At 46.1% G+C, this 25,371-nt stretch overlaps 9 protein-coding genes across 9 annotated transcripts; 6 read left to right on the top strand and 3 right to left on the bottom strand.

Moving 5' to 3' along the window:
* The first annotated feature begins 221 nt into the window (after positions 1-221).
* On the top strand, positions 222-595 carry F4822DRAFT_418342 (uncharacterized protein). Its single transcript, XM_051459521.1, has one exon. It carries the CDS (start codon positions 232-234, stop codon positions 478-480), a length of 249 nt encoding a protein of 82 aa, XP_051309782.1. The 5' UTR covers positions 222-231; the 3' UTR covers positions 481-595.
* Positions 596-3,794: 3,199 nt separating this feature from the next.
* On the top strand, positions 3,795-5,686 carry F4822DRAFT_58326 (subtilisin-like protein). The gene is made up of 3 exons (XM_051463691.1): positions 3,795-4,769; positions 4,827-5,313; positions 5,376-5,686. Exons 1-3 carry the CDS (start codon positions 4,155-4,157, stop codon positions 5,543-5,545), a joined length of 1,272 nt encoding a protein of 423 aa, XP_051309781.1. The 5' UTR covers positions 3,795-4,154; the 3' UTR covers positions 5,546-5,686.
* A 1,781-nt stretch (positions 5,687-7,467) lies between these two features.
* F4822DRAFT_58302 (farnesyl-diphosphate farnesyltransferase) lies at positions 7,468-9,359 on the bottom strand. The gene is made up of 4 exons (XM_051463690.1): positions 9,134-9,359; positions 8,003-9,059; positions 7,780-7,941; positions 7,468-7,718 (listed from the first exon to the last, which is right to left on the bottom strand). The coding sequence occupies exons 1-4, from the start codon at positions 9,199-9,201 to the stop codon at positions 7,590-7,592; spliced, it is 1,416 nt and encodes a 471-aa protein (XP_051309780.1). The 5' UTR covers positions 9,202-9,359; the 3' UTR covers positions 7,468-7,589.
* A 974-nt stretch (positions 9,360-10,333) lies between these two features.
* On the top strand, positions 10,334-11,100 carry F4822DRAFT_433955 (uncharacterized protein; the record flags this gene model as incomplete). The annotated part of the gene is made up of 3 exons (XM_051461919.1): positions 10,334-10,469; positions 10,503-11,020; positions 11,083-11,100. The coding sequence occupies 3 exons, from the start codon at positions 10,334-10,336 to the stop codon at positions 11,098-11,100; spliced, it is 672 nt and encodes a 223-aa protein (XP_051309779.1).
* A 691-nt stretch (positions 11,101-11,791) lies between these two features.
* F4822DRAFT_58252 (NAD(P)-binding protein) lies at positions 11,792-13,282 on the top strand. The gene is made up of 3 exons (XM_051463689.1): positions 11,792-12,006; positions 12,247-12,703; positions 12,766-13,282. Exons 2-3 carry the CDS (start codon positions 12,260-12,262, stop codon positions 13,213-13,215), a joined length of 894 nt encoding a protein of 297 aa, XP_051309778.1. The 5' UTR covers positions 11,792-12,006; positions 12,247-12,259; the 3' UTR covers positions 13,216-13,282.
* A 684-nt stretch (positions 13,283-13,966) lies between these two features.
* Positions 13,967-16,029, top strand: F4822DRAFT_58242 (DnaJ-domain-containing protein). Its single transcript, XM_051463688.1, has 3 exons — positions 13,967-14,385; positions 14,452-15,680; positions 15,735-16,029. The coding sequence occupies exons 1-3, from the start codon at positions 14,280-14,282 to the stop codon at positions 15,927-15,929; spliced, it is 1,530 nt and encodes a 509-aa protein (XP_051309777.1). The 5' UTR covers positions 13,967-14,279; the 3' UTR covers positions 15,930-16,029.
* Positions 16,030-16,679: 650 nt separating this feature from the next.
* Positions 16,680-20,036, bottom strand: F4822DRAFT_418330 (uncharacterized protein). Its single transcript, XM_051459520.1, has one exon. It carries the CDS (start codon positions 19,802-19,804, stop codon positions 17,390-17,392), a length of 2,415 nt encoding a protein of 804 aa, XP_051309776.1. The 5' UTR covers positions 19,805-20,036; the 3' UTR covers positions 16,680-17,389.
* A 723-nt stretch (positions 20,037-20,759) lies between these two features.
* F4822DRAFT_418328 (uncharacterized protein) lies at positions 20,760-22,764 on the top strand. Its single transcript, XM_051459519.1, has one exon. The coding sequence runs from the start codon at positions 20,991-20,993 to the stop codon at positions 22,122-22,124; it is 1,134 nt and encodes a 377-aa protein (XP_051309775.1). The 5' UTR covers positions 20,760-20,990; the 3' UTR covers positions 22,125-22,764.
* Positions 22,339-25,334, bottom strand: F4822DRAFT_58213 (uncharacterized protein). The gene is made up of 5 exons (XM_051463687.1): positions 25,141-25,334; positions 25,015-25,074; positions 24,867-24,958; positions 24,659-24,810; positions 22,339-24,596 (listed from the first exon to the last, which is right to left on the bottom strand). The coding sequence occupies exons 1-5, from the start codon at positions 25,175-25,177 to the stop codon at positions 22,553-22,555; spliced, it is 2,385 nt and encodes a 794-aa protein (XP_051309774.1). The 5' UTR covers positions 25,178-25,334; the 3' UTR covers positions 22,339-22,552.
* Positions 25,335-25,371: the final 37 nt, after the last annotated feature.

The raw sequence follows: 25,371 nt of genomic DNA, 5'->3' as shown, positions 1-25,371 counted from the left end.
ATTTTATCTTTTTCGACTTTGTAAAGGCGATGGGAAATTGGATGATTGCGATATGCAAGAGTCACGAGAGCGGGAAGAGAAGAAGTTGTCGAATTTTCAGATGATGCAAAATGGACGTGGACGTGGACAGATTTGCCGGGGGAGATGTAGAAGGGTAGAAGCGGAGGGGACTTTATTTTTTTACTTGCACTTGTACTTTACATTATTACATTACGCTCCACGCTCCATTGAATGTCGCGCCTACCCATCTCTCTCAATTTACTTTACTGTCCTGGGTTGACACTTAATACCGGCCGTGTACTAGGTACTAGGTACGAGATACATCCATGGAAACTAATAGCCACCCTGGATTTATACCAATTGATACCCATACAACTCATTATTTCTGCTACCTTGGTAAGTACTGTATACCTCAATCTTAATGATTATGCCATGCCAACGCATACTTCCAATCTTCTCTCTCTTTCCACCAACCCATAAAATTGTATAACAATAATTTAAGTCTTGAAGAATAAGATTTGTCTATTGGGAGTTTCCTTTTATTTATATCAAACCATTTCTCTTCCCCATTTCTTTTTTTCTACCTATCAATATAGTATTACGTCTATAAATGCTTTTTTCGAATTTCGATGCGCTCCTTTTGAAGTACCTGCGTCCCTATAAGTCTTCTCGGGTACTTCATCATGCATTAGGGGTATGTATAAGACTAATGTACTATATGTACAGCTACCCGAGGGATATAAATGTATCTTCATGCAGCTAGAAAGCTAGAAAGTCATCTTGATTGCTGTCAAATCCAATCTGCACAGCCACCTCGTGGTATCATGGTACAATCGACATTAGTCTTCAATGTTGCGTCCAACTAACTACGTGTACGAAGTACATACGGTAGATAGGTGCCTTCCAGGCCGCTCTACCGCTGTTGGGCGCCTGTTATTAAGCTTTGAGTGGATTGGACACTTGCAGTAGATCGTCATTCGATGGCTTGGCTGAGCCCTGTCCGTTCTTGTGTGGGTACGAATCGGAATTACTTGCATGACTGGTGGTAACTTGCCCTTTTCCCTTTTCCTTCTTGTCCGCCTGTCCGCTTTGTGTCACTGCCGCTTAAACGACGCTGCCGTATCTACTCGCTTATCTTTGAAATAAATACCTCCTAGTTGTCTTCCTCTCCCTTCAGAATGAGTCGTGACGCGGGTTGTCATGACTTATATCAATCCACATTTCTATCTAGGCAGTTCGGCAACGCCGTATATTGTCCGCATAGCCCTTTTACTGATATGGAAAATAAATGTGCTCTTAGGACCGATTGAATAAACTTTGATGTTTTTAGCCCAACACGCAATTTCGTCACTTTTTAGATCTGCGATCCGTAGATTTCTCCGACCGCTTCCGTTACATTGTCAAGGCTCTTACCTAGATACCGCCGCCGTGGCGCTGGGAGCTGGGCATTGATAACATCACCAATAATTTCATCGATCAATGGATAAGCCATTACCAGGCTACCTAATGAGGTTGACAATCAAGCTGGGATAACTTGACTATGTTGCAAGCCTCCGATAAGCGTGTTATAAAGTTACCCGGCTGAGAGTCAATGAGCCCGTGATCATAGCGTTGTGTCATATGTAGTTAACATATAGTCTATTGGGTGGGTGTTTGGGAAGTCGAAGTAAGTCTAGCTATAAATTCTTAGACGTTTAACTCGTCATCATCGATATCAGCTATTCAACTCAACACACAGGTAAAGTAACCTACCCAGATAGATACCTCTTAATGAGGATTACACGTATTCAAGAAGGACTTACAACACCGGTTGGCAGATTCCTTTCAAACCCTTTAAATTATTCTACATACATGAGATAAAGTATTGAATTGAATTGAATTGTCTGTTTTACAGATCATAGCTAAATCGATATTTACAGCAGGTAGCTAAACAATATATGGTGCGCCATTAATGTCCATAAAAGAGGCTCTTAGAGTTCAACTCAAGCGTCTATAGAGACTATATAAACCGCAGCCTCCAGACAACTCTGAGATATACTGAAAGTAAATTATGAATGAAAACATCTGTACATAATTACAATTGGCATTGATCCTTATCAGATCATACAAGCTGAATAGGGTCAATTCACATGCATCTTGGATGGAGTTCACGAGCATGTACCTAGGTACATACCTGGTTGGACCCCTACTTGCTGGTAATTCTCAATTCTCCATATTGGGCTTTATATTAATTAAGGTGCGCTGTTTCATTCAACTAAGCCTTTAGTTTCAACCAATCAGAGGACGTAATTGTTGAAACGACCCTTAAATGTGAAATTTCACCATTACTCTAAGCAGCCTAACGCAATAGTCCTTCAATGTGTTTCTTAATTGTGGAGATCCTACCAACTAAGCGTGATTAGCGAAGTACCTAAGTACCTATCTCTTAGTCGGCTCATTTTGTTCCCCGCCAATTTCGAGATGCTGCCTCTTCTGCTAATATTAACAACTTCAAAATCACATCAGGCTCAATTGTGTCTTCAATCACCATTACCTCGGTCTTACTGCAGGACTTTCCTGTTATTCCCATACCATTCACATAGTAATCTATTAAATGAAGCACACATCAAATGGGGGTCCATCAGTCGTTCTTATAAGGCCGTTGTTTCTTTCATTTAGCTCTTCAAGTCATGGATTGCGATGGTGGAATATTCGATCTAATAGGTATCGAAGGGGAGTAGCCGCAAAATTCCTCCATACCATTCCTTGCCGTCTTCGGGTTAATCCGACCACTGCAGAGTCACTTCCCACTTAGGGAAATCGTGATACGGAGTGATCAGGGACAGGTATTTCACTCCAGATGGATCCATACCAAGCCACCTAGCTGTCTATCCATGATAGGTTTTCAGCAGTGGCATGGCTTAAAAACAGACATCCATGGATGAATGCAAATACCTACCATCTTCGCCACATCCATCTTTATGCGCCGTCGATGGACCATAGACGCATTCTACGCTCTTTCGTCTTCTGGTCTCAACTACTATTGTGACATTAAAAACATATAAGCTACACCAATAACGAGAAAATGGTTGAGCTCAGTTGCTATCTTTATGATCTCTGATAGGGTGATCAAGATCTTACAAGTCCCCGCGTAATGGTTTCCGCTAACGATAATGAGACTTGGGCGTACGAATCCCCCAAGACGGGGGATTGGATGATCTACCCTTAGACTTTCTCACCGCACTACGTTTTTTCTATTTTATTACGTCTCGACTCGATCGCATCTAGCTGACCCTGCTACTTTCCCGACTGGCCTGTCGTAAGGCCTTGTTTGGTATTAAAGAACCGATGATAGTGCACAAGGCGCTCTGTACCCCTGCTCTGTGGATCGACCGCGCTGCTCCAGGGGCTCTACGTTTGACTTGGCGGTACTTGGCGCTTGTTACGATTCCCATCAACTGCCCGCAAACCGGGGTTCTTCAGGTGCCCTGTGAGTTCATTGTTCCGAGATGAACATCTTTTGACTCGCCTTCTAGGCATTTTTCCATAGCTTCGCGTGTTCTACCGACGACAATACTGGTCTACCCATGCTTTAAGGGGTCGATCATAACGGGGGGCGTACCTCTTTGGGCTAGGTATCTTAATGCAACCGACGAGAGATCTTTTAAGATAACTGGATGATCCTCGTCTTCTCCTTCACTTTTCATATTCTCGCGTTATCTCTTTCTCTCTGACCAGCACCTCCATACCTTTTTTTTTCACGTCCTTCTCTGGGTGGAAGTTCACTTTTTTTTTTTTTTTTTCGAGAAACATAGGATACTGGGTAGCCACCAAAGGCGCATTTTATTTTTCTTCACCTTTCAGTTGACACTCAACTCTACCCTCATCCTATCTCATTTTATTACACGCTCACTTCCGAATTCGAATCAGAGATTCGTCCATTATATTTTATTCTCTACTCATTCTCTACACCGAGACGCAAACAATTATATTTGCGGTCCATTTGGCCCCAATATTTTTTCTCGATTTTTTTCCGTACTCAGGTACATATCCTCTGACTTTAAGCCTCTCATTACCGTACTTCGAGTACAACCATCACCCTTCCGGACTTACCCTCAATTTGTCTGGCACAGAAAGAGGAATAGATATCAAGACAAGAATATCAAACCATCAAGATGGCGCCAAGTTTGACCAGAATCCTCACCACCCTCCTTGCCCTGACACCGTTGGGCACAGTCGCGACTCCTTTGAATTTATGGCGACCTTCGGCGGAGGCTAACACAGCATTGGGAGTTCCTGTAAGCAATGTCGAGGCAACTGACGTTGTTCCTAACTCGTACATTGTGGTCTACCACAATAATGCCACAGATGATGACGTTTTCTCCCACCAAGCATCTATCAAGATAGCCATTAAGAAGCGAAACTTGGGCAAGCGTGGACTTAATGGCCAGCTACTCTCCACTAGGGTTCGTACCTTCGCCATGTCGGGTTGGCGCGCGATGGCCCTGGATTCCGACGACCTTATGATGAACGAGATCAACAACATGGCTATGGTCAACTATGTCGAAGCCAACACTTACGTCAAGGTTTCCGCTCTCATGAACCAAATTAACGCACCTACTGGTCTCGTTCGCCTTAGCCATGCTGATGCCGGTGGATCGGGCTACATCTTTGATGACGCCGCTGGTGAGGGTATTACTGCCTACATTGTGGACACTGGTATCATGGTTACGCACGAGGACTACCAGGGACGCGCTGTCATGGCCTTCAATGCGGTTGAGGGAGAAGAGGTAGGGCATATTTTACTAATTCGAATACCAAAAATTTGAAGCTGATGATTTTATTAGGCCACGGATTTGAACGGTCACGGATCTCACGTTGCGGGTACTATTGGTGGCGCAACCTTTGGAGTCGCCAAGAACGTCCAGTTGATGGGTGTGAAGGTCTTAGATGCTCAAGGTGGTGGCACTAACGCCGATGTTATCGATGGTCTTAACTTCGTCGCTACCAACGCTACCAAGGGAAAGTCGGTCATGAACATGTCTCTTGGTGGTCCCGCTTCTAAAGCTGTCAACGCCGCTATCGAACGTCTCTTTTCGAACGGTGTTGTTCCTGTCGTCGCTGCCGGAAATGAAGCTCAGGATGCTGCCAATGTGTCTCCTGCCAGCAGCCCGAACGCCATTACCGTTGGTGCGATCGACCAAACCAATGATAGGCGTGCAAGCTTCAGCAACTTCGGCAAGATCGTTGATGTCTATGCCCCTGGTGTAAATGTGGAGAGCGTTGGTATTACGAATAACACCGCAAGTGAAGTCCTAAGCGGTACTTCAATGGGTACGTTTATCCCATCTTAATAATTTGGCGTGATTTAGAAAGGTAACTAACCAGAGCCATAGCCTCACCACACATTGCCGGTCTTGCGGCCTACCTCATGTCTCTTGAGAACCTTACTGATGCCACCGCGGTATCGGATCGTATCAAGCAGCTAGGTGCTGCCACAGGGGCAGGCGTCTTACGAAATGCTAAGGGCACTACCAACGTCATCGCCAACAACGGCAACCTATGATTGAGGGCATAACCAACATTGTTTGCATTACATTACCTACGGACATATTACTATCAGCGAATAATCCATCAAGGGGAGCGAGAATCCGCGGAGGTACATTTATTGTTCTTAGTTGAAATGATCATGAGCGCAGACGCCAAAACATGGTTCATATAGATGAGAGGCTATGGCATTATAGAGACGATGAGCGAGAAGAAAAGTAACACTGGATATCATTATAGCGTGAAACTGATCATTGCTTTTTTTCATGGTCTATGGACGAGCTGGATGGTCCTAGCGAGATTATATCATTACACTACTGTGTATATTTTTTGAGGAGGTAGATACCCTGCCCAAGTACATATTAAATTCAGCGTTGATTTCGATGTCTAATTTCTCTACAATTGGTGAGCGATAAACAATATGACATGATCATCCGCCGTTCTATTCTACATATGTGTATATTATGGTTCTACAAGTATTAATCGATTTGAGGTTCAATCGGAGGCATTCAATGCCAGAGTACATACAATAAATCTAACATCGCCAACGCGAAACCCAGAGAAATCCAAACATGCGAAAACCTCTTCTAATAAACCAACTTACCCGAAGACGTCACTCTCCATTTCCTTCAAAAGAAACTAACTTCTCCCCCAGAGCTTACGCAATCCACCGTCAGATATGAGACGAGACATTGAAGCCAAGATGCCCAGGCCTGATGGTCTCGGAGATGAAACGATATCTTGGCAATAACCAAAACTAGAGGCCGCGAAAGCTTCGCCCAGCCACTATAGTTTTAAATGGTTAGTTGTTATGTTTATAAGTGATTTTTCGGTTTTGTTTAAGTGGGATGTTGGCTTGTTTAGGTCTTTTGAGCTCAGGGCTGAAACTGCGGCTGCAGAAGTACTGCGTTTGTTATGGGGTGAGACTCGTTTATTGCTGCAATGGAGGAAACACGAACATTTGCGTCGTCAGCGACGACGTTATTTACGTCTCGTAGGGACCTACCTAGGTAGGTAAGGAGCTTAGCTACGCGAAGGAGTACATGAAATTGCTAGGTAGCATCCATATTACCAACGACTAACGGCGCAGCATGCTTATTGACGTTCTAGATTGAATCGACTTAGAATCCCACGATGAGAATTTATTCCTAGAACTGCCTAACTTCGGTATTGAGGAACTTTGAATTCCGTTGTCGTAGGAATAGTAAATATCGTCAATAGAAGCGAACAAAATCAGGAAATACAATACGAAGAAATTATAACGACATTTACTCAATAGTTGCGGCTCCTCGCAAACTTATCACACCAACTGTGTCGATAGTCGGAGTCTTGAAGAGATAAAGCCCGCAAATAGGTAGCTGACATGACCCCCGACTATGGCTCTCTAATACGAAAGGGCTCAAAACGTTCACGAAGGCGTATATGATATAGGAGTGTTAATAAGTATGTTATTTAATAGTAAGTGCGTAAGCGTAACTGAATTAATGCTACTATGTCCGCCCTGGAAGTTATGCAGTTGAACTTACGACTTTACTGAGCTATATCTATATTCTTACCTCATCAATTCCCCGAGAAATTGAGTTATTATTTAAATCACCGAAGTTACTCGGTCTTGTACTGATGTTGACGATCCATGACGGGGAACTCCATTCGGATATCAATGAAATTCAAAAGCCCGCCATGTGCCTACGAGCCGCGATGGACTCGGTACTCCTCGCCATGGTATTTGATATCAGCACTTCTCGGCACAACCGTAGTCATTAATGGACTAGATTGTAATTTGACATCCGTGCTAGTTTTCCTTTCAATTTCCCCTTAGCGAGGTAAGCAAGACAACCATAGAATTAGAAAAACAAAGTACATTTCATTAAGATATTAGTCCGTATTAGTAAGGGTTATAGGTAGGGGGTTCATATCTCACAGAACTTTCATTACACTTTACCCCCTTGAGTGCGACAGCGTTGTCAGCAACTCTCCGACGACGGCCCTGACGTCAGCGCGACCTGCGTTATATGTACACTCTCGACGACGCCATGCAAGTAAAACCAATCAAGTACATGCCATTATAATTCCTCATGACCAATTTGTGTCACTGTTGCCTGGGCGACACTCTTGATGCTTTTGAGGCTAGATGCTGCCTCTTTGTCGAACATCACGTCGAATCTCGCACCAAAATACCATGCCAAACCCAGCTGTTCAAAATTCGTCAGCAATGCTTTTAAAAAAGGCCGTATCCTTGTAGGGTTTACATACCATAAGAGCTGACACAATCAGCAGCACTATTACTACAGCCCCGACCAACGACAAAGCTTCCCAGAGATCGGTCTGGGCACCTTGTTGACCCTCGTTTTCTTGTATGGCTTGTAGCCTCTTGGCGTCTTGTGTTGGGAAGAGAGTCTCTATGAATTGCTCGATCTAATCAATTTCAGTTAGTATCCTTCACTCAAAATTGGGAGATTTATAGGGGTCAGCTTACCTTGCCACAGGCTACACTTATATCGAGGTAGTGAGGATCCCTCGGGTCGTTCTTCTTCGCTATTCTTCTGGTGTAGCCCTTGAAGACGTCGCATACCGTCCGTAAGTTTTGTGTTGACTGCGTCATTAGATTGCAAGCATCGCCCTTGGTGATCTTAATGTGGCTGTGGAAAATCTTGGGGTTCTGGAAGACAAGCTCAAGTGTGGCAATGGCCATAGTCTGAGGTATAGCAACGAAGTTGAACACGCTCTGTTCCTTGATACCGGCCATGTAAAACAGACACTCGTCGGCGTGCTTCAAAGCGTTGAGGATCATCTCGGAGCTGCATTGGAGAGCTTTCGTACGGTACTTAGGGTCGAACATGTCATCCCACTGCTCGACGTACTTGCTCCAGATGGACTTGGGCCAGAATCTTCGCTTGTCTTCAAAGTCCTCGTGTACATCACGGATAATGTTGACCTTCTGTAAGAATTGTCCCATGCTTTCGGATAGCTCCATACGGTCCATCAGGGCGGGGTTGGCTGTGTTACCTTGGACGAAGATGCGGGTCAAACCCTCACCGACTAAGCCAGCAACGTAGTGGCAGTATTCCTCGTACTCGGCGACTGTCTTGACGCCTTCTTGGAATTCGGCATTGAGAGCATAGTCGGCCATGCCATTGCCCATCTTGATGGTGATGTCCTCAATAACATCGTAGTACTTTTTATCGATCTTCTTCAATTCTGCGATCACATCGTCAAAGTGGATGAGGAGGTCACGGTCCTTCTCGTTAGGTCCGCTCTCAGTGAAGGTCCAACCGTCGATCTTCAGATACTTCGAAAATTCTCGTAGCATAGGCTCCTTCGTTTTGTTAGAGAGTGTCATGTCATCCTCGATCGTGTCTAGCCCTCGCAATACTAGGTAGAACAGGGCGATAGGGACGAGCATTTCGGGTTGTAGCTCTTGAATAACAGCAGAGAAACTGCGGCTCGTGAGGTCTAGGAGTTTAAAGCATGATTGTAAGGTAGGAGGCTCCTTGGAAGGGTCTCGCCTATGGATTGGGTCGTGCCATAGTTTCCTATAGTGAGGGTTACAGTCAGCAACCACATCTACTAAGGTGAGGGACGTTAAGTAGTAGACGGTGAACCATACCATTGTATTATCGACCGAAGCTGGTTCGGGTGGAACATATAGTAGAGAACTTCCTTAACAGCACCCATTTTGTTATGGAACGTATTAATTGACCCCTTTAGTAATTATGTTTGGATTAAGGGGGAGATATATCAAGAGTCGCGAACTCCTGAAAATATCACGACACAGTAGCGGTCGATCGACGACGGCGACTTGTTGTCGAGTACAGGGTCAAAAATGATAATAACAACGACTGAGGTAGTATTTCGAACGCGTATACTATTACACCGATATTGGGAATCGAAACGAAAGGGGTGGTTTACTTAAATAGTAGTCGTAAATTAGTATGAAAAGTAGGAGACGGAGAAAATAGCTAGGGCGTGTTCTAGAAAAAAAAAATCAAGTTTATCCCCTAAAGGTAGCCGATATTGGAACGGGATTTAGCAGAAGAAATCTATGTCCGCCCTGTCCCCACAATGTAATTTCAGCCACCAAAACCAACGAATCGGTGAGAACGAATCTAGCTAATGCGGGGATCAAACTTTGTATCACTTCCCGTACCTAAGCACTCGCTAAGTTATTTTTCAAAGTCATTCATTGGTGGGTCATATATCTAGCTAGAATTTAGCTAATTTAGCTACAGTCTAGCCTTAAGAAGCTCCACTGCGGGGTTTATGTAAAGAGCCACGAGGTGGGAAGGTGACATACCAAATAGAATAATTGATGATGTATATGTTGTGTGGTAGTGTATGTGGTGCATAGGATGTACATGTGAGATCAATAGTCTATACCTTTAATGCGTATTGATGTTAGATAAGCTGCATGACGTATGGGAATATGTATATGTACCTAGTTATATGTAGATATCTCCATATTATACCCTTCTTTCTAACATCGAACCTTTACTCGACCTACCTAGGTACTTTCCGGTCTCGTCTAGAATTAGGTAGAGTTAGGTAGCTTGCTGCAGGTACAAGCTGTATGTGTGTGGCACTTGTGACTTATCTTGCATTATTTTTGAATGTTGGGGTAGTTCCAACCATGTGGTAAGGTTTAACCTAAGAAATCCACTTGATCTGACAATTTTCTCCAACCAAATTGAGGGGCAGGACCGTCTATCTTACTTGGTTCATCATCCACATAACTTTCTCCAAATCCCAATTTCTTACATCAAACTCTTTACTATTTTTCCAATAGCTTTCCATATAGTATTCGTTCACCATGTCATATGATTTCCAACTTCCGAAGTGGCTGGCGGAGGGGACTCGGGCAATGCCCACAACCTTACCCTTTCGACCACGCAAATCCGATAACACGGATGGTCCTGAGCAATTAGAGTCCCAGCTTGTGAAGAGTAGTTAGAGTCAGCCTTCACTTATCTCGGGCCTAGACCTCCTCTTGCCCCCAACCCATAGTGAGCATTTCGAAACGAATGATACGAATGGTACGGACGGTACACATGGCGCGAAAGGCACGAATGATGCACATGACATTGTCGAATCTGGAACCAAAAGAGCTGCGCTTGATGATGGAGAGCCAATTCGACCTCCCGCAAAGCGTCTCGAGACCGGATCACTGCCCATTTGGAAAGAAGTGTTCAAATCCATTGTCGACTCGGCTCCATCCGAAGACGCGTCAGTACGAAAGGTTCGATACTGGTTTTATAGAATCGGCAAATTGCATAATATAGGCAGACATCAATTACCAGACCTTCAACGACTTAGTATGCGAGGCCATAATTTGCGTCAAGCAGATTATTCCGACATCAAGGAGTACTTGCTTGGCATCGCTGATAAGGGTTCCATGCTCGAACGACACGTAGCTTTGATAGCAGCCGATGCGTACGAAGCCGTTCAACTGAAGATAGCAATGGATAGCGGAGTCAAAAGGGAAGACATTACCACATATGTAAGCACTGCTAGCTAGATGCGCTCTTTGGGTTCCGCGAACTGACATAGTAATATGGTTAGAATGCGCGAAAATCCTAAGCCCGGATCTTTAAACGGTTGAGGGTATCGGCGCAATCACCCATTATACTTGGGTGTTGTCTAACATTGCTTCGAGGGTCGTCAGTGATGCTCGCAATAACAACGATAAAATGCATTTGGTTTGGTGGAGATTTTTAATCGTTGGGTGGCGTAGTGGGTGGTGACGATTCAAGGGGTTGGACTCGCAGGAATAGGGGGTGTGTCTAACTAAAATACAGCACGTTTGTCACGATCAGGTCATGCACCGGAGTTTGTGTGTACAACAATTGTGATCGTTCAACATTTTGTGGCGTATCTAGTACGACTCGAACAGAATACAGACGGATAGCAGAGCCGGATGTTGCACAACACTAACCGTCCTGAGTAGGAGTTTTCGACATTCAGTATGAAACTTGTGTGCTACTTATTTCGGGCGGCAATGAATCCAGGACTTGTGATTTGACGAGATGAACTAAATCTGCAGCGTGGTTTCGGATGTATGTGTTGTTTGAAGTTATTTGAATGCATTTGTGTAGGTGAAGAGATGAAGACGGGCGCACAACAACTAGCGCTAAGTGACGTTATCACATACAAACCCTCCCTAAATATGTACCTAAGCTTCGATCTTGTTACCTACACATTTTCGAGTGAAATTTACACGTATAATTGGATACACCTAATAAATCACATTGTAACCTGTTTCTACGTACATAAATATTTGTTGCCTTTTATCAAGATGGATATTTCCAAGATATGAAAGTTCTTCTGTATATATATGCACTGTATTTCCTATTGCCGATCATCCGGAGTACGTAACTCCAGAGCCTATTTTTGCCCCTCCGGTCTATTACCCAGCAAAGTCGGCACTGAAGAGGGTAGTCCCATCCCTTGTAATTAGTACTACGTGTCTACCTTAACTTAATAACTGTAGGTACATTACACTGTACCTCATACCGAAACTTCCCAATGCATATGTGTATCTTAAGCAATTGATTTTAATCTCAATCCATTCTTTTACATTTGACTTTATGATCATATCCTTTCGCTATTCCTATTCCTTAAATCCCAATCTACTTTTTTTTTTCTTTTTCCTTTTCACTTCGAGGTCTTTGCTTCGCTGTCTTCAAGCTTTTTTAGACGACCGCTAATTAGGAGGTCAACGCCAAGAACCATATCCACTATGGCAACGCATGGCAATGAAACAAACAGATTTCTCATATGGGGCGGAAAGGGATGGATTGCCGGTCACCTCGAGACTCTGCTGAAGAGTCAAGGCAAGGAGGTGTATACGACGACCGTTCGTATGGAAGACCGTGAAGCAGTCACGTCCGAGCTGGATAAAATCAAACCTACCCACGTCCTGAATTGCGCTGGTTGCACAGGCCGTCCTAACGTTGATTGGTGTGAAGACCATAAGGAAGAGACGATACGGTCGAACGTTATTGGGACTTTGAATTTGTCGGATTGTTGCCTCCTTGCGGGCGTTCATTGCACTGTCTTTGCTACTGGTTGCATTTATCATTATGATGATGCTCATCCCATCGGGGGCCCTGGATTTACGGAGACGGACCCTGCGAATTTCACGGGTAGCTTCTATTCTGAGACCAAGGGTCATGTAGAAGAGGTAAGAAAACATATGTTTGAGATTGATAAGGAATGGGTTCGTTGACTTAACATAACGTCTAGATTATCAAATACCACCCCAACACATTGGTCCTTCGCTTGCGTATGCCGGTGTCAGATGATCTACATCCACGCAACTTCGTCACCAAGATCAGCAAGTATGAGCGTGTAGTTGACATCCCGAACAGCAACACGATCCTAACCGATCTTCTGCCGGCCTCCATTCTCATGGCAGAGCATAAGGATACTGGGGTTTATAACTTCACCAACCCAGGAGCCATCAGTCACAATGAAGTGTTATCGCTATTCAAGGAGATCGTCCGTCCGGATTTCACGTGGAAGAATTTTACCGTGGAGGATCAGGCTAAGATATTGAAGGCCGGTCGTAGCAACTGCATGCTAGACACAACGAAGCTGGAGAAGAAGTTGAAGGAGTATAACTACTCGGTGCCTGAGGTTTATGTAGCTTACCGACAATGTTTTGAGAGGATGAGAGCTGCGGGGGTTAAATAAGCTGGACGATTTGGTGGCTTGGTGGCTACATATCTATTGATGACTAGAAGACTACTTAAGTACCTAAAATGGTCTAGTATCTGCGTTGTCTTAGTGGTGGAAGGTGACGGTGCTATGAAGATCGAACTAAATTGCTAGCACGATACATTGTGTCTCTGATTGATATAGAAGGGGATGGTTTTTCTGTCTTTTAGCAAGGCTTTAGTTATATGATTCCCAAGACTTACATAATCAAAAAGGCCAGTCATGCATTGTGTAGAATGTCTATTTGTGAGTGTGGGCTGCCTCCTTTATATATACGTAAGTAGGTACTTTGTAACTTTGTGATGCATCAATTGTACTGTGTGAGTTCAGATGGCGGGGTAGTTGAATCTCGGAAAACGGAACCCCGCCATATCAAACACGTATCGATACGTTCACCCTTATCGTTATATATAGTGCAGAATCGGTTTGATAATACATATGTAATGTTTTCTTATTTTAGATGGGATGAAGTTTTAAATAAAACAGGATATGACGTAGATGTTTTTAACGCTGTTACCACATTATTGTTGTTTCAGACAAAAGGTAAACAGGGGTGACACAGGGAAAGACATACCAACGTAATATGCATGTGGATTGGTGGCTGATGGAGGGGATACGTAGACCTTCAGCTGGAGGGCTGTGGCGCTGGAATGCGCGGGCCACAATAAGGAGGGACCGACCTCCCACTTCATTATCGATGGCAGGAAGGGGGGTTTAGGCTTGCCTAATCTAGACCGATTGTAGGCTGACCATTCGTCATAACTTTTTTTTCTTACTGTGATTTAATTAAGTAAATATCCATAATCTTATTTTCTTCAAGGCATCACTCACTCTTCAATACCAACCCATTATACCCAAGTCTCCGTTCCTTTCTTTCATCCCGCATTTACAACCCATTATTCCAACCCGACTTATAATAGTCGACCATTCACGTCTTCAAATAATTTTTCGACGAAGAAAAACCCCGCAGACTCCCATCATACCGTCATAAATAGAACCCGATTTCAAACCCAACCGTTTGCGACTGGTAAGACAAAAGCATGGTTGTCGATACCTCCTACTACGACGCCCTCGGCGTGAAGCCGACCGCGACCGAACTCGAAATAAAAAAGGCATATCGAAAACTCGCTATTGTCCATCATCCAGGTTCGCGCATCCTCCTTCCACCCCATAGCAAACCGTTGAAATTAACAAACAAAACCCCCGTTTTAGATAAGAATCCCAACGACCCAACTGCTCACGAGAAATTCCAAGCCATCGGCGAAGCCTACCAAGTCTTATCCGACACCGATCTGCGAAAGGCATACGATAAATATGGCAAAGACAGCGCCAAGCCGAGCGAAGGCTTCGTCGACCCGGCCGAGTTCTTTAGTAGCATATTCGGCGGTGACGCCTTTGTGGATTGGATCGGCGAGATCAGTCTTATGAAAGATCTTACTACTACCATGGATATCACGATGGCGGAAGAGGAAGCAGCAGATGAGGAGGAGTTCCCGGGTACCGAGGAAGCGATGAAGGAGAGTGCGAAGACGGCTTCTGCCGCTGGTTCCCCGCCGCCTTATGTGGTCGTCGAGGAGGACCCTGAGAAGTCTACTGCAGATGGCAAGGCCGCGTCGGGATATCACGATACACCTTCGGAAAAGCCACACTTACCCCCCCGTGGCGCTTCACCATCTCCTAGTGCTTCTGGCACCTCGACGACTTCAAGACATGCCATACCAATCCGACCTGCTCTTATGGATCGCCCGTCGGATGAGGCGCACTTGGTTGGACAATCAGAAGAAGAGAAAGAGCTTCGCAAGAAGGAAAAGAAGAAAGGCGGTCTAAGCAAAGAGCAACGAGAACAACTAGCAGCCTACGAAAAGGAACGCGCTCTTATCCGACAAGAACGTGTCGACACGCTTTCCCGTAAGCTTGTGGACCGTATATCGGTTTGGACGGAGACGGACAAGGGCTTAGACGTAACCAAGGCGTTCCAGGAGAAGACGCGGCTCGAGGTCGAGAACCTGAAGATGGAAAGCTTCGGACTGGATATCTTACACGCTATTGGAGCTGTGTACATGTCGAAAGCGACAGCCCTCCTAAAGTCCCAGAAGTTCCTCGGTATCGGTGGTTTCTTCAGTCGTATGAAGGATAAGGGTACCCTTGTCAAGGATACCTGGAATACTATCTCCTCCGCTATCGATGCACAGCAGACTATGGAGGAAATGGCGCGTATGGAACAGGCCGGTGGTGAGGATTGGACTGATGAGAAGAAAATCGAGTACGAGCGTAGAGTCACGGGGAAGATCCTTACGGCCGCGTGGCGCGGTAGCAAGTTTGAGATCCAAAGCGTGTTGCGCGAGGTCTGTGATAATGTTCTACATGACAAGAAAGTGCACCTATCCAAGCGCTTGGAACGCGCACAGGCGTTGGTTATTATTGCTGAGATCTTTGAGAAGGTGTGTGGTCACTTTTTGAACATTCAAGAATATCCTTTACTAACAACTTACCAGGCCCAGAGATCACCCGAGGAAGAAGGCGATTACATGGCATTCGAACAACTAGTAGCCGAGGCAGCTATCAAGAAGGAGAAGGACTCGAAGAAGAAGGGAAAGGATAAGGATAAGGATAAGGACTCCCTTAAGAAAGGAGCTGGTACTGCGGAGGCTAGTAGTCCGACTGCTGAGACGCATAACGAGAAGTCGTAGTCTGGTGTAGAGAGACGGGGCTACTCGTTGAAGGAGGGGAAGTATTTAAATCTTCTTTTCAGCACTTGCGGGTCGGATAGGAACTCGAATCGGTGCATATCGAATAGCTTGCCTGCTTGGGCGAGTAGGGGAGTGTTGGACATTGTAGTCGACGACACGCGGACGTCGAGGATTTCCCCTCCCTTTATTTTCGGTGATTTCTAAGACGAACGATCGATGAGTAGGGGGTTGGTGCTTATACCAGGAATTTGTACGTCAGCAGGAAGAGGGTCATAATCATTGCGGTCCATAGATGGGTTGCTTAGTCGAGGCTTTGAACGAGAGATGGAAGGAAAATAGGGGGAGAGAAAAGAAGATATGAGATAAAGAGAAGAGGAGTAGGTAAAGAGATAACTCTCCTCGTTAATTAGGTAATTATGAATGCATGCATCGCATCTCCGTCCACTCATCTTGATGATATTTTGATTATGTGTCCTAGAAGGATGTTTCTGAGGGCGAGATAAACTCTTTCGATGACAGTATGACTTCGCGGGTGGGTTGCAAGAAGTTATCGAGTATTCCTCTTACCGACCTAGGTACACTCGAATTAGTCCGTCTACTCATGCGAGTCCGCCCGGATAGCGCTTCAAAGGAGGCACGGTATATAACACATCACGATCATTCACAACAAGGGACGCCGACACACAACCTCAACAAACCAAGTATTCTGAATTATATTATTTGATTGATTGATTGATCGATCGAAGCAATAACCGCTACGTAAGAGTCTCGCGCCAAGACATGACTGAAATACTGATAATATCAGTCAACTTCGCAGGTAGCCTAGCCTATTTATCATCCGAGTACCAAGGGTCATATCACCTATAATACCCAACCTACACTAATGAGTAGGTAGGCAAGGTAGGGTAGCCCTTTTCTATTCTCGCATACAATGTCCAGAATCGAAGCTTATACTCCGGTACTAGTCCATAATATGTACATCTCCAATAATTCGGTGTCGTCTTTCTGTCTAGAACTTGCGTTCAACCTCCTTTTAGGTAAACTTTTCGTTTTTGTACCTCCTCTATAATTGTTGGATGATGTATGTATGTACTCTTTTAGGCTTCCTGACTCATTATACTTTGGGGGGTATCATTGTGAGACTCGAATAAGGAAAAGAAAGAAAAAGTGATGGCGATGTATCAAGTGGTGTGGAGATGGTCTACCGACCCTGCGCCTGTTTCCCGTAATGATTTTTGTTTCTGGGTATCCGTTGTTGGTACAGATTAGACAAAGTAAAAGGTTGTGCTTATGGAGCGTAATGAAGAATGCAGCGGTCCAGTATGGTATAATAGTGTAATTCCGATGTCGCTGTAGTTGGTAGTCTTATGTATATCGTTATCCAAATAGAGAAAGAAAAAAAAAAAGTCGCTTGAGTACTGATGATGATTCAGTTATAGGGTTATACCCAATTTCAAGCTTCAGCCTCCGTCAGCAGGGAGTTCTATGCCGCTATCCCTATCCTGTCGCTCGAAACTCCAACCGGCCAATACTGTGGAATTGTCCAACAATTTGTCGCCGAGCGAAATCGTGTCATCGAGAGGACCATCCTCACTCACGGGTCGTTCGTCCTCTAAGTCTAATGGGTCCAGTACCCTTCCACCTAATTCCACATCGCTAACTCTGACATGATACTCGAGTGCCTTCTTGCCTTCACTAATTAACACCTCAGTCCAGTCGAGACATCTTTTAATACTCTGGTTGATCTTTTGCGAGTCAATGAGTAGTTGTTGGTGTTTAGACAAATCAACTTCTAGTCGTTCCTCATCGCGTCTTCGGTGTTTTGCATCTTGTTCCGCAATCACACTTGGGCTAACGGAGCCAGATGCCGAATCACTGTCCAGACTTGACTCTTCCTCTGCTTCCTCCTCTTCTTTCTTTTCTGTCTCAGACTCTTCATCTAGATCGGAAAGATTCATAATACTAACTCCATTCTCCGAAAAGTCATCTGATAAACGGCTAGAAACGGCAGTAGATGCGGCGGAGAGCCGACCTGAGCGCGATAAGCGGCGATACCTCCTCAATTCAGTAGTTTGCTTTCGCAGTTGACGCTCAAGCGTTCGGTTGATGGCCTCAAGGGATGCATTCGTAATCTGCAAGTCTTGCACTTTACGTTCACGTCTTGCATTTGCGACTAATTCATTGGCCGGATCCGTGGAATGAACCGATTTAGTAGGGCTTTGTAGACCTGACGGAGCTTCATCTGGCGATGCGGTATCCTCAATCTCATTCTCTGCGAAATCCTCGGCGGCTTGTATTATTGAAGCTAATGTAAGAGGAGCAGGAGTGGAAGGAAGGGTCACTGGTGGAGAAGCTTCTGGTGATACTATAGGGCTGGCTAACTTCGGAGCGCTATAAGACTGATCGGGCTTTACTAGACTTCCTGTGCGGGAATGATTACCAGGCCTTGGTCCGGTACTGGAACGGCGGAGTCCAGGGGGAGAAGGACCTAATTGGGGGGCAGTGGCTAGCACTTGTTGGCGGGTCTGTCCTGGAACATTATTGGCCTTGGGTGCGGTTTGTGGAACTTGAGATGCGAACTTGGCCGGGGAAATAGGCCTTTGAGTATTATGGTGGCTGGTAGTGGGGGGATTCGTTGCGGGTCGTGTAGGAAGCGCTTTGGGGGCTGTTGATGCTGTTGAACCTGAGCTGCGGGATACTGGAGGCGTCGGACTATGTCGTAACTCCGGTGTCCCATTGGCGTACATAAACTTGCTAGCAATATTATCTTGTGAATGGCCGAGGACCGGTGCGAATGGGGTTGGCTGGGAGACCTTGTTTTCTATTGTATTGCCATTGGCATAAAAAAAGGTCGGGCCCTTTGCTTGAGTTGTCTTGGAGGAAGATGTTGGACGAGTCGTCTTAACATCACTTGCGTGAAAGAATTTAGAATCAGCAGAATCCCGCCCACCTGCGTCCGGCGATATCGAACTGAAGGAAACTGCTGATCTCCTCATGGCTTCTCCGTCTAGCCTCGGGCTAGGCAGACCAAAACTTGACTTGGAATCCCACGGTTCTGATCGCTCCGGGTTCGGCGTTCCATTCGGGGTGCTATTCGCGCTATCGACACGATTCTGTCTCGAACCAGAACGAGGAGTAATATTAGAATTAAATTGAGCTGCAAATGGCGAGGGCTCTTCAAAATAGGTTGTGCGATTAGAAGGGGTATCTCGGCTAGTATTAATTGCAATAGTAGATTGTTGCTGGCGTCGATTCGCAGGAGTGGTCACAGCTGCTAAGGGGGGAGGCGGTTGTGTTGTCTTGGAAGCGATTTTGGGCGTCAGGGGGTTCCGATTAATGGCCCTTGCGGCAGCAGCACTGAGCGATGGCATCTGTGGTCGAGTAGTATTCGTATTTGCATTTGTAGGTGGAGGTGAAGGTGCGTCGAATGGCATATTTCCAATTCCAGGCTCCTTCAACAACGAAGTTGTAGTAGAAGGCGCAGCATTTTGGTCTCGTCTCCTGAGAGGTGTTCGAGAAGACGCAGACACAGATGAGGCGGTTGTTGTAATAGTGGTCTTGGCACCGGCGGCGGTGGTTGTGGATATTATTGTCGGTCTTGTTCTTAGTACCCCTGTTGATGTGCTCGTGCTTGTGCGTGTGCTTCTGATTGTGCGAGTATTTGTAGTTATGCCGATGTTTATGCCTGGACCTGGTTTCCTGGTAGGACCATTTCCGATTGCAGCCAAAGATTCGGAAGAACGTAATCTCTTCAACCCTTTCTTTGTTGTTGTCGAGTGGCTGTATGGATCCAAGGAGCGCGTATCGGAAGAGGGTGGTTGACTGGTATTGGTATTGGTGGAGGAGTGAGGGATGAAAGTCGCGTTGTTGTGCATGGTTAAAAGTGAATAATTATGAAAATTACCTAATCAATCAATTTAAATATTAGGTTATAACCGAACCCATGCAGCCCATAATTTTCCAGGCTCACACGGCAGCGTTGTGTTTCCCCACTAACACAACCTTGGAAGTCTCTCCAACGAACACCTCAGTAGCGACTGACGAACCAGTTTTAACTTTTTTTTTCGACCTTCTGGTTGGAGGGAAGCTACATATAAGAACCAATTTAATACAACGATATCGCTGCTAATGTATTGAGGGGTCAATTTGAAAATGAGAAGGAATTTGAATTTGCAAAAAAGTTAAAACCCGAAGCTATGGAATGGGTAGGAAGGAGGCAGGAAGAAAGGATGATGGTCAGCAAAAGTAAATCCAATTTAGAAGAGAGAAGGAAGGAAAAAAAAAAAAAAGAGAAGAGAAACATAAAAATTGTTCCCTCTCGAATTTAATTCGGGTGTAAACAAAATTGCCCTAAAAAAAGGATGACGTCCCTAAAACATACGTGGATATACATATCATATGCATGCCATGTATAACTATTCCTACATATTTCCTTTTCTCACGAGATTGTTTATTCATGCGTTCGCATAGGTTGGTGGTTGGGCTGGCTGTCTGTCTGGGTCGGGTTGGCGGTGAAGGTGTAGGTACATCTTCACATGTATCGCATCCACCGCTTTTACGCTCCTCCCCCGCGATTGGGATCCTTAATAGGAGTATAATAAGCTATAATAAGCTCCTATCAGTGTAGGATACCCTAGTAAAAGGCTAGGTAAATACCCGTAAAACAATTAGACATGCGCTAACTTTAACAACTTTAACGTCGTTATACCCTGTAACGTTTTAACGTTTGGGGGGGTTTTCATGGTAAAAGTGGATCTAGGTACAGGATCAGGGCTGAGAAATCGACCCTTCATTGCACCATCAGAATCAACTAACTTGCTTTTTTTTTCTTCCTATTTTGTCACGAGCTGATCGCCTGAGCTGACGGCTAGGACCGCTGCAACAACATATCCAAACTTTCGATGGCTAGAAGTTAGTGTTAATAAAACCGGATAGGAATATTCGGAAGGCACCTGATTTGGCCAATAGTATCGCACTAATTATAACAAACCTCGTCTTCATCCGCTGTTCCTGCCTAGGTCCTATCGCAACAAAGCGTCATCCTACTACCGTATTGCCGCAATGGCGATCGTGGGTTTGTCGCTAGTTTTGGTTTCTGTAGTATATGTCGCAATCTGGAAACCATCTTTCGTTCAGACATTCCTGGCGCTATGGCGCGGCGATCCGAGAATTGAACAACCACCTACAACAGGTCGTCCTTCTCCAGCGGAGACCAAGGGAGAAGAAGGGGATGACCAATCAATCGCAGCAAAGACAACCGGAAGAGATTCTTTGTCCCCGGCGACAATGCGAAAATCAACCGACCGAGAAACAATGCCGCCGCCTCCTCTCCCGCCTAAACTTGTGACGACGGAGCACAATAGAAGCGCAGAGTCGCGTGCTAGTTCTTCACCACAAACCACACCCAAAGCGACGCCTTCAACACATCTAAACGGCGTCAGCATACCTTCATTCTCCTTATCGCCCGAACCTCCTGCCTCGGCCGCGGCAATTGCTCGCACAACGGACGCCCAAACAACGCCCTCCGCTCTCCCTACTCTATCCACCCCTTCTCCCCCTCCTCAGCCCGTGATATCAGCTCCGGCTCTAACGCCAGCATCTACAACTCCCACACGAACATCCATGGCGCCACCACCCCGGCCTCCCGTCCTCAACACCATAAACAACAGCAGCACCACGCCTTCTCTCCTAGGTGTACCCTCCCGCGGTCCCATCCCAAACCGCCAACCCCAACAACAATACGACCGACAACCCGGTTCCTCAACCCTCGCCCCACCCCCAACGCACTCCAGCAAGCCCACCAAGCCCTCACGCAAAGTAACTCTCGAACCCGGCCGCTCGCCCCTAGACTGGGCACGTCTAGCCAACCACCCCTCCTCCGACCTCCGGGGCCTAGGCGCCGGCGCATCATACCTACGCGTAACACCCAGCATGTTAAAACATCAAACCGGCCGCAAAGGCAAGGATGCGTGGACAGCACTCGGTGGGCGAGTTTACAATATCACTCCCTACCTCCCTTTTCACCCAGGCGGAGAACCGGAGTTATTACGTGTCGCGGGTAGGGATGGGTCGAAGTTGTTCGGGGAGATACATCCTTGGGTCAATTATGAGACTATGCTTGCTAGTTGCCTGATTGGGTTATTGGTTGAAGAGCATGAGGCGAGGAGTTCGGGGGAGATGGATGATATGGATTGAGTGCGCGAAGGAATGGTTGAGGGGGGTTGACTTCGATTAGGTGGATTACGTCGAATTCGACGTGGGAGACTTGTATAACAACTACAAAGCGCGTGGCAAGCATACAACACAGCGACGGAAAGGATATATAGACAGCATTGCATAGCGTCGGTCGGGGTTGTACACCTATAAACTGAACGGACGGCGGGTAGGCAGCATCATCATGGAATGGATATTCACAACGGATTGGGTTGGATCAGGTCAGGCCAGGCAATTCCATCGGGTATTACACATGGTAGAATTTACACAGCTCGTAGTAGACAGCCGGGAAGCTTGGCTAGGTATATAAACGAGATACCCCCGTTGATAGAAACCAAAGCAAATTGCTAATGAGCAAAAGGGGTAGAAGTAGTAGTACAGCATATCCATTATAAAGGCAAGATATCCCATCACCTTTTCCCAAATTTGAACCGTAGCCCATCATCGCTTTCATCATCGCTACCAGCCACAAAACCGACACGGGACCGCTTCTTCGATGGCGGCTCTTTGGTAGGTGGCGGGGCACCACGTTTAGTCGCTCTCGTAGGTTGTGTCTTTTGCGTTTTACTCTGCGTTGTCGTCCGAGTCGATTGTGTTTGTGACTGAGATGTCTGTTGCGACGCGCGAGTTGCTCGTGTCCTCGGTGGAGGAGCTACTACAACATCTTCCTCCTCTTCTTCATCATCCATGATTTGATCCTCTTCCTCGCTACTATCAACGGGTGGAAGTATATCAGTAGGTAATGTCGGCCTCTTCTCGGGTTCTTTTGCACGTCCATTACTACCCGATCGATCTTCCCTCTTGCCAGCGCTCTGAGTCTGGCTCTGCGATTGACTTTGTTTCTTCTTTTTCCGCTGTTGGCTCTCGTCTTCGAGCCAGTAGTCATCGCCAATACCGAAGCCTTTTGTCTTGACTTCCTCGAGCGCGACTATGATTCTTTGTGGCGCTCGCCTCTCTATACCGCCTTGCGGACGGAATTTCTTGAAATTCTTGCGTCCATTCCATGCAGGATCCCAACGGCCATCCGCTATATCCTGCTCTCGAGTGCGTACGGGCGGTGCTTGTCGCAGTTCCATCTCTTCTTCGATATGTAGTCGCCGAATTTCTTGCAAATCAAGGCCTTCTGGTGCTGTAGCGAGTTCTTCCCTTTCGGCTTTCGCTCGGGCTTCGGCTTCTTCTCGATGCTGTCTTGCCAAGTCAAGAATATCAACCTCTTTCTTGACTTTAGGAGATTTAGATTTAGGCTGCGGCGTCTCGGACGCAGTTGATGCTCCGGGTGTTGGGTGTCGAGGAGTTGACTCTTCTCCTGCAGCAACTCGACGACGTTTTACCTGAGCAGCCGTCGGCGCGAAGTCATCTATCATACTTGATGACGGAGGGGCGCGACGCTTTCGTTGCGATGGTTGGGTGGTATTAACAATCTCTGCCGGCTCTTCCGGCGCAGGTTCTTGCGACACGAAAAGCCCCTGTGATTCTTCTGCTTCTGGCGCAGGAGACGCCAAAGTAGCCGAAATAGGTAAATCATCATCTTGTAAATCGACACCGAAACCCTTAAAGCGGCTTTTGGCAGCCCCCCTTGCCCGTCTTCGAGGAGGCGGTTTTCGTGCTGGAGCCGAAGACTCATCCTCATCTATATTCATAGCATCTGGCCTTGCTGAAGACTGAGGTTCGACTTGTGCCGTGCGCGGGTCTTCGACCTCGAGGGGCCGCCGTAAGATACTCGCATCATTGTTGAGAATCGCATCGAGGAATTCATTCTGTTCAATAAATCGGTAGCCTAGTCTTTGAGAGGCTGATATGTGGAAGTCGTTGAGCCAGTCGACGTTTTTAGGAGTCCATCTAACTACCACAACGCCTTTCCCCTCGCGCCCATCCTCAAGTTCTCCCAAACCTTTTTCTCCTGCGACTCCCTTAACGTATCTAACAAAATCATCGATATTTGTCTCTTCAGACACTTCATGGAGTAGCGCCTTACCCCCGCCGTTCGTAATAGGTCCTAGAAGATTATCGAACTGCTTTCTGCAGTAAAATACAAAAGTACAGCCATTGAAAATCTCGGCGCGACTAGGGTTAGGGGCAAAAGCTTGGGTTGGTCTTGGTACGGGTTCGTCTCCTGCCAGGGGAACGCATTTCATAGGATCTGGCCAATTCGCGTCGAAGTCGTTTTCTAAGGCGCTCTTGGATGTTCCATCATTGCCGTCCTCAGGTGTTGCGGCAGCGATAATATTACCGTAGAACTCCGGTGTGACGATATATCGGCCATTGACCAGGGCCTGTAAACCCTTTGACACATTCCTTTTTCTTGATACAACGTGGGTGGTCGATTGGACATCGTAATCGGCAAGGAACTTGATATCAAGCTGTTCGAGGTCTTCGCGAAGTTTCGATAGAGGGTCGGCTTGAAGTTCGTTGGCCGTAAAGGAGAAACTCAACACAACGGGAAACCAGGTGACGCTACGGTAACAACCCACGATCAGCAAATCTACATATCACCGAGGGCTAGTAAAGAGACATACCGAAACTTAGCCGTAAACGAACCCATCTGCAGGACGTTGACATCTTGGGAAAGAATACGTTTTTCGCCTTTGACTTTTTCTTCATTTATCCATGTTCCTCCTTTAGAGCCGAGGTCTTCGATGGTAACGCGCGAACGACTCGATACGAGATCCTAACAAACGTCTAAGCAACCAAAAATCGCAACAGAAAAGTATTGAGGGTCTATACCCCATCTCCCTCAGGTACCTCGTCAACCTGTATAGTGACATGTTTCCGCGATACTTTTTCTGCGCCTTCGCCCTTGATGGCAAGTTGTCCAGCTAGCGTCGTATTAGTTATCGGTACTCTCGGATAATAGACGATAGTTATCGCGTACGTTCAGCAACAGTTCGACCGAAAAGATATCGTTTTCCGGGTCGTAGCCAAAGCCGTTTGCCTGTATAGTAGTAAATGTTAGCAAGAGGACGAAAGCGGGGAACTGGGGATGGGAAGTATGTCTTACCTTCAAGGGCTCCGGCTTCGTTCTCTAGAATCCACATAGTTGATTGTCATTGAGGGTCCAGAATTAGACGAGTCCGCGCCGAAAATCGATGAATGAATGGCTAAGTGGGGCGGAGATGATGCGACAAGAGAAACGTGAATCTAGAAAAGCGTGTCTCGGTCTAATTCCGATTTCCAAACGCGAAAGAAGCTCGTCATCACGTGCAGTTAATCTAAGGAAGAACAGGGGGGA

Source organism: Hypoxylon trugodes, assembly GCF_022578975.1.
Source record: "Hypoxylon trugodes strain CBS 135444 unplaced genomic scaffold F4822scaffold_10, whole genome shotgun sequence".
Classification (NCBI taxonomy): domain Eukaryota; kingdom Fungi; phylum Ascomycota; class Sordariomycetes; order Xylariales; family Hypoxylaceae; genus Hypoxylon; species Hypoxylon trugodes.
The sequence above is the reverse complement of the archived record's forward strand: the minus strand, read 5'-3'. Positions and strand labels throughout refer to the sequence as shown.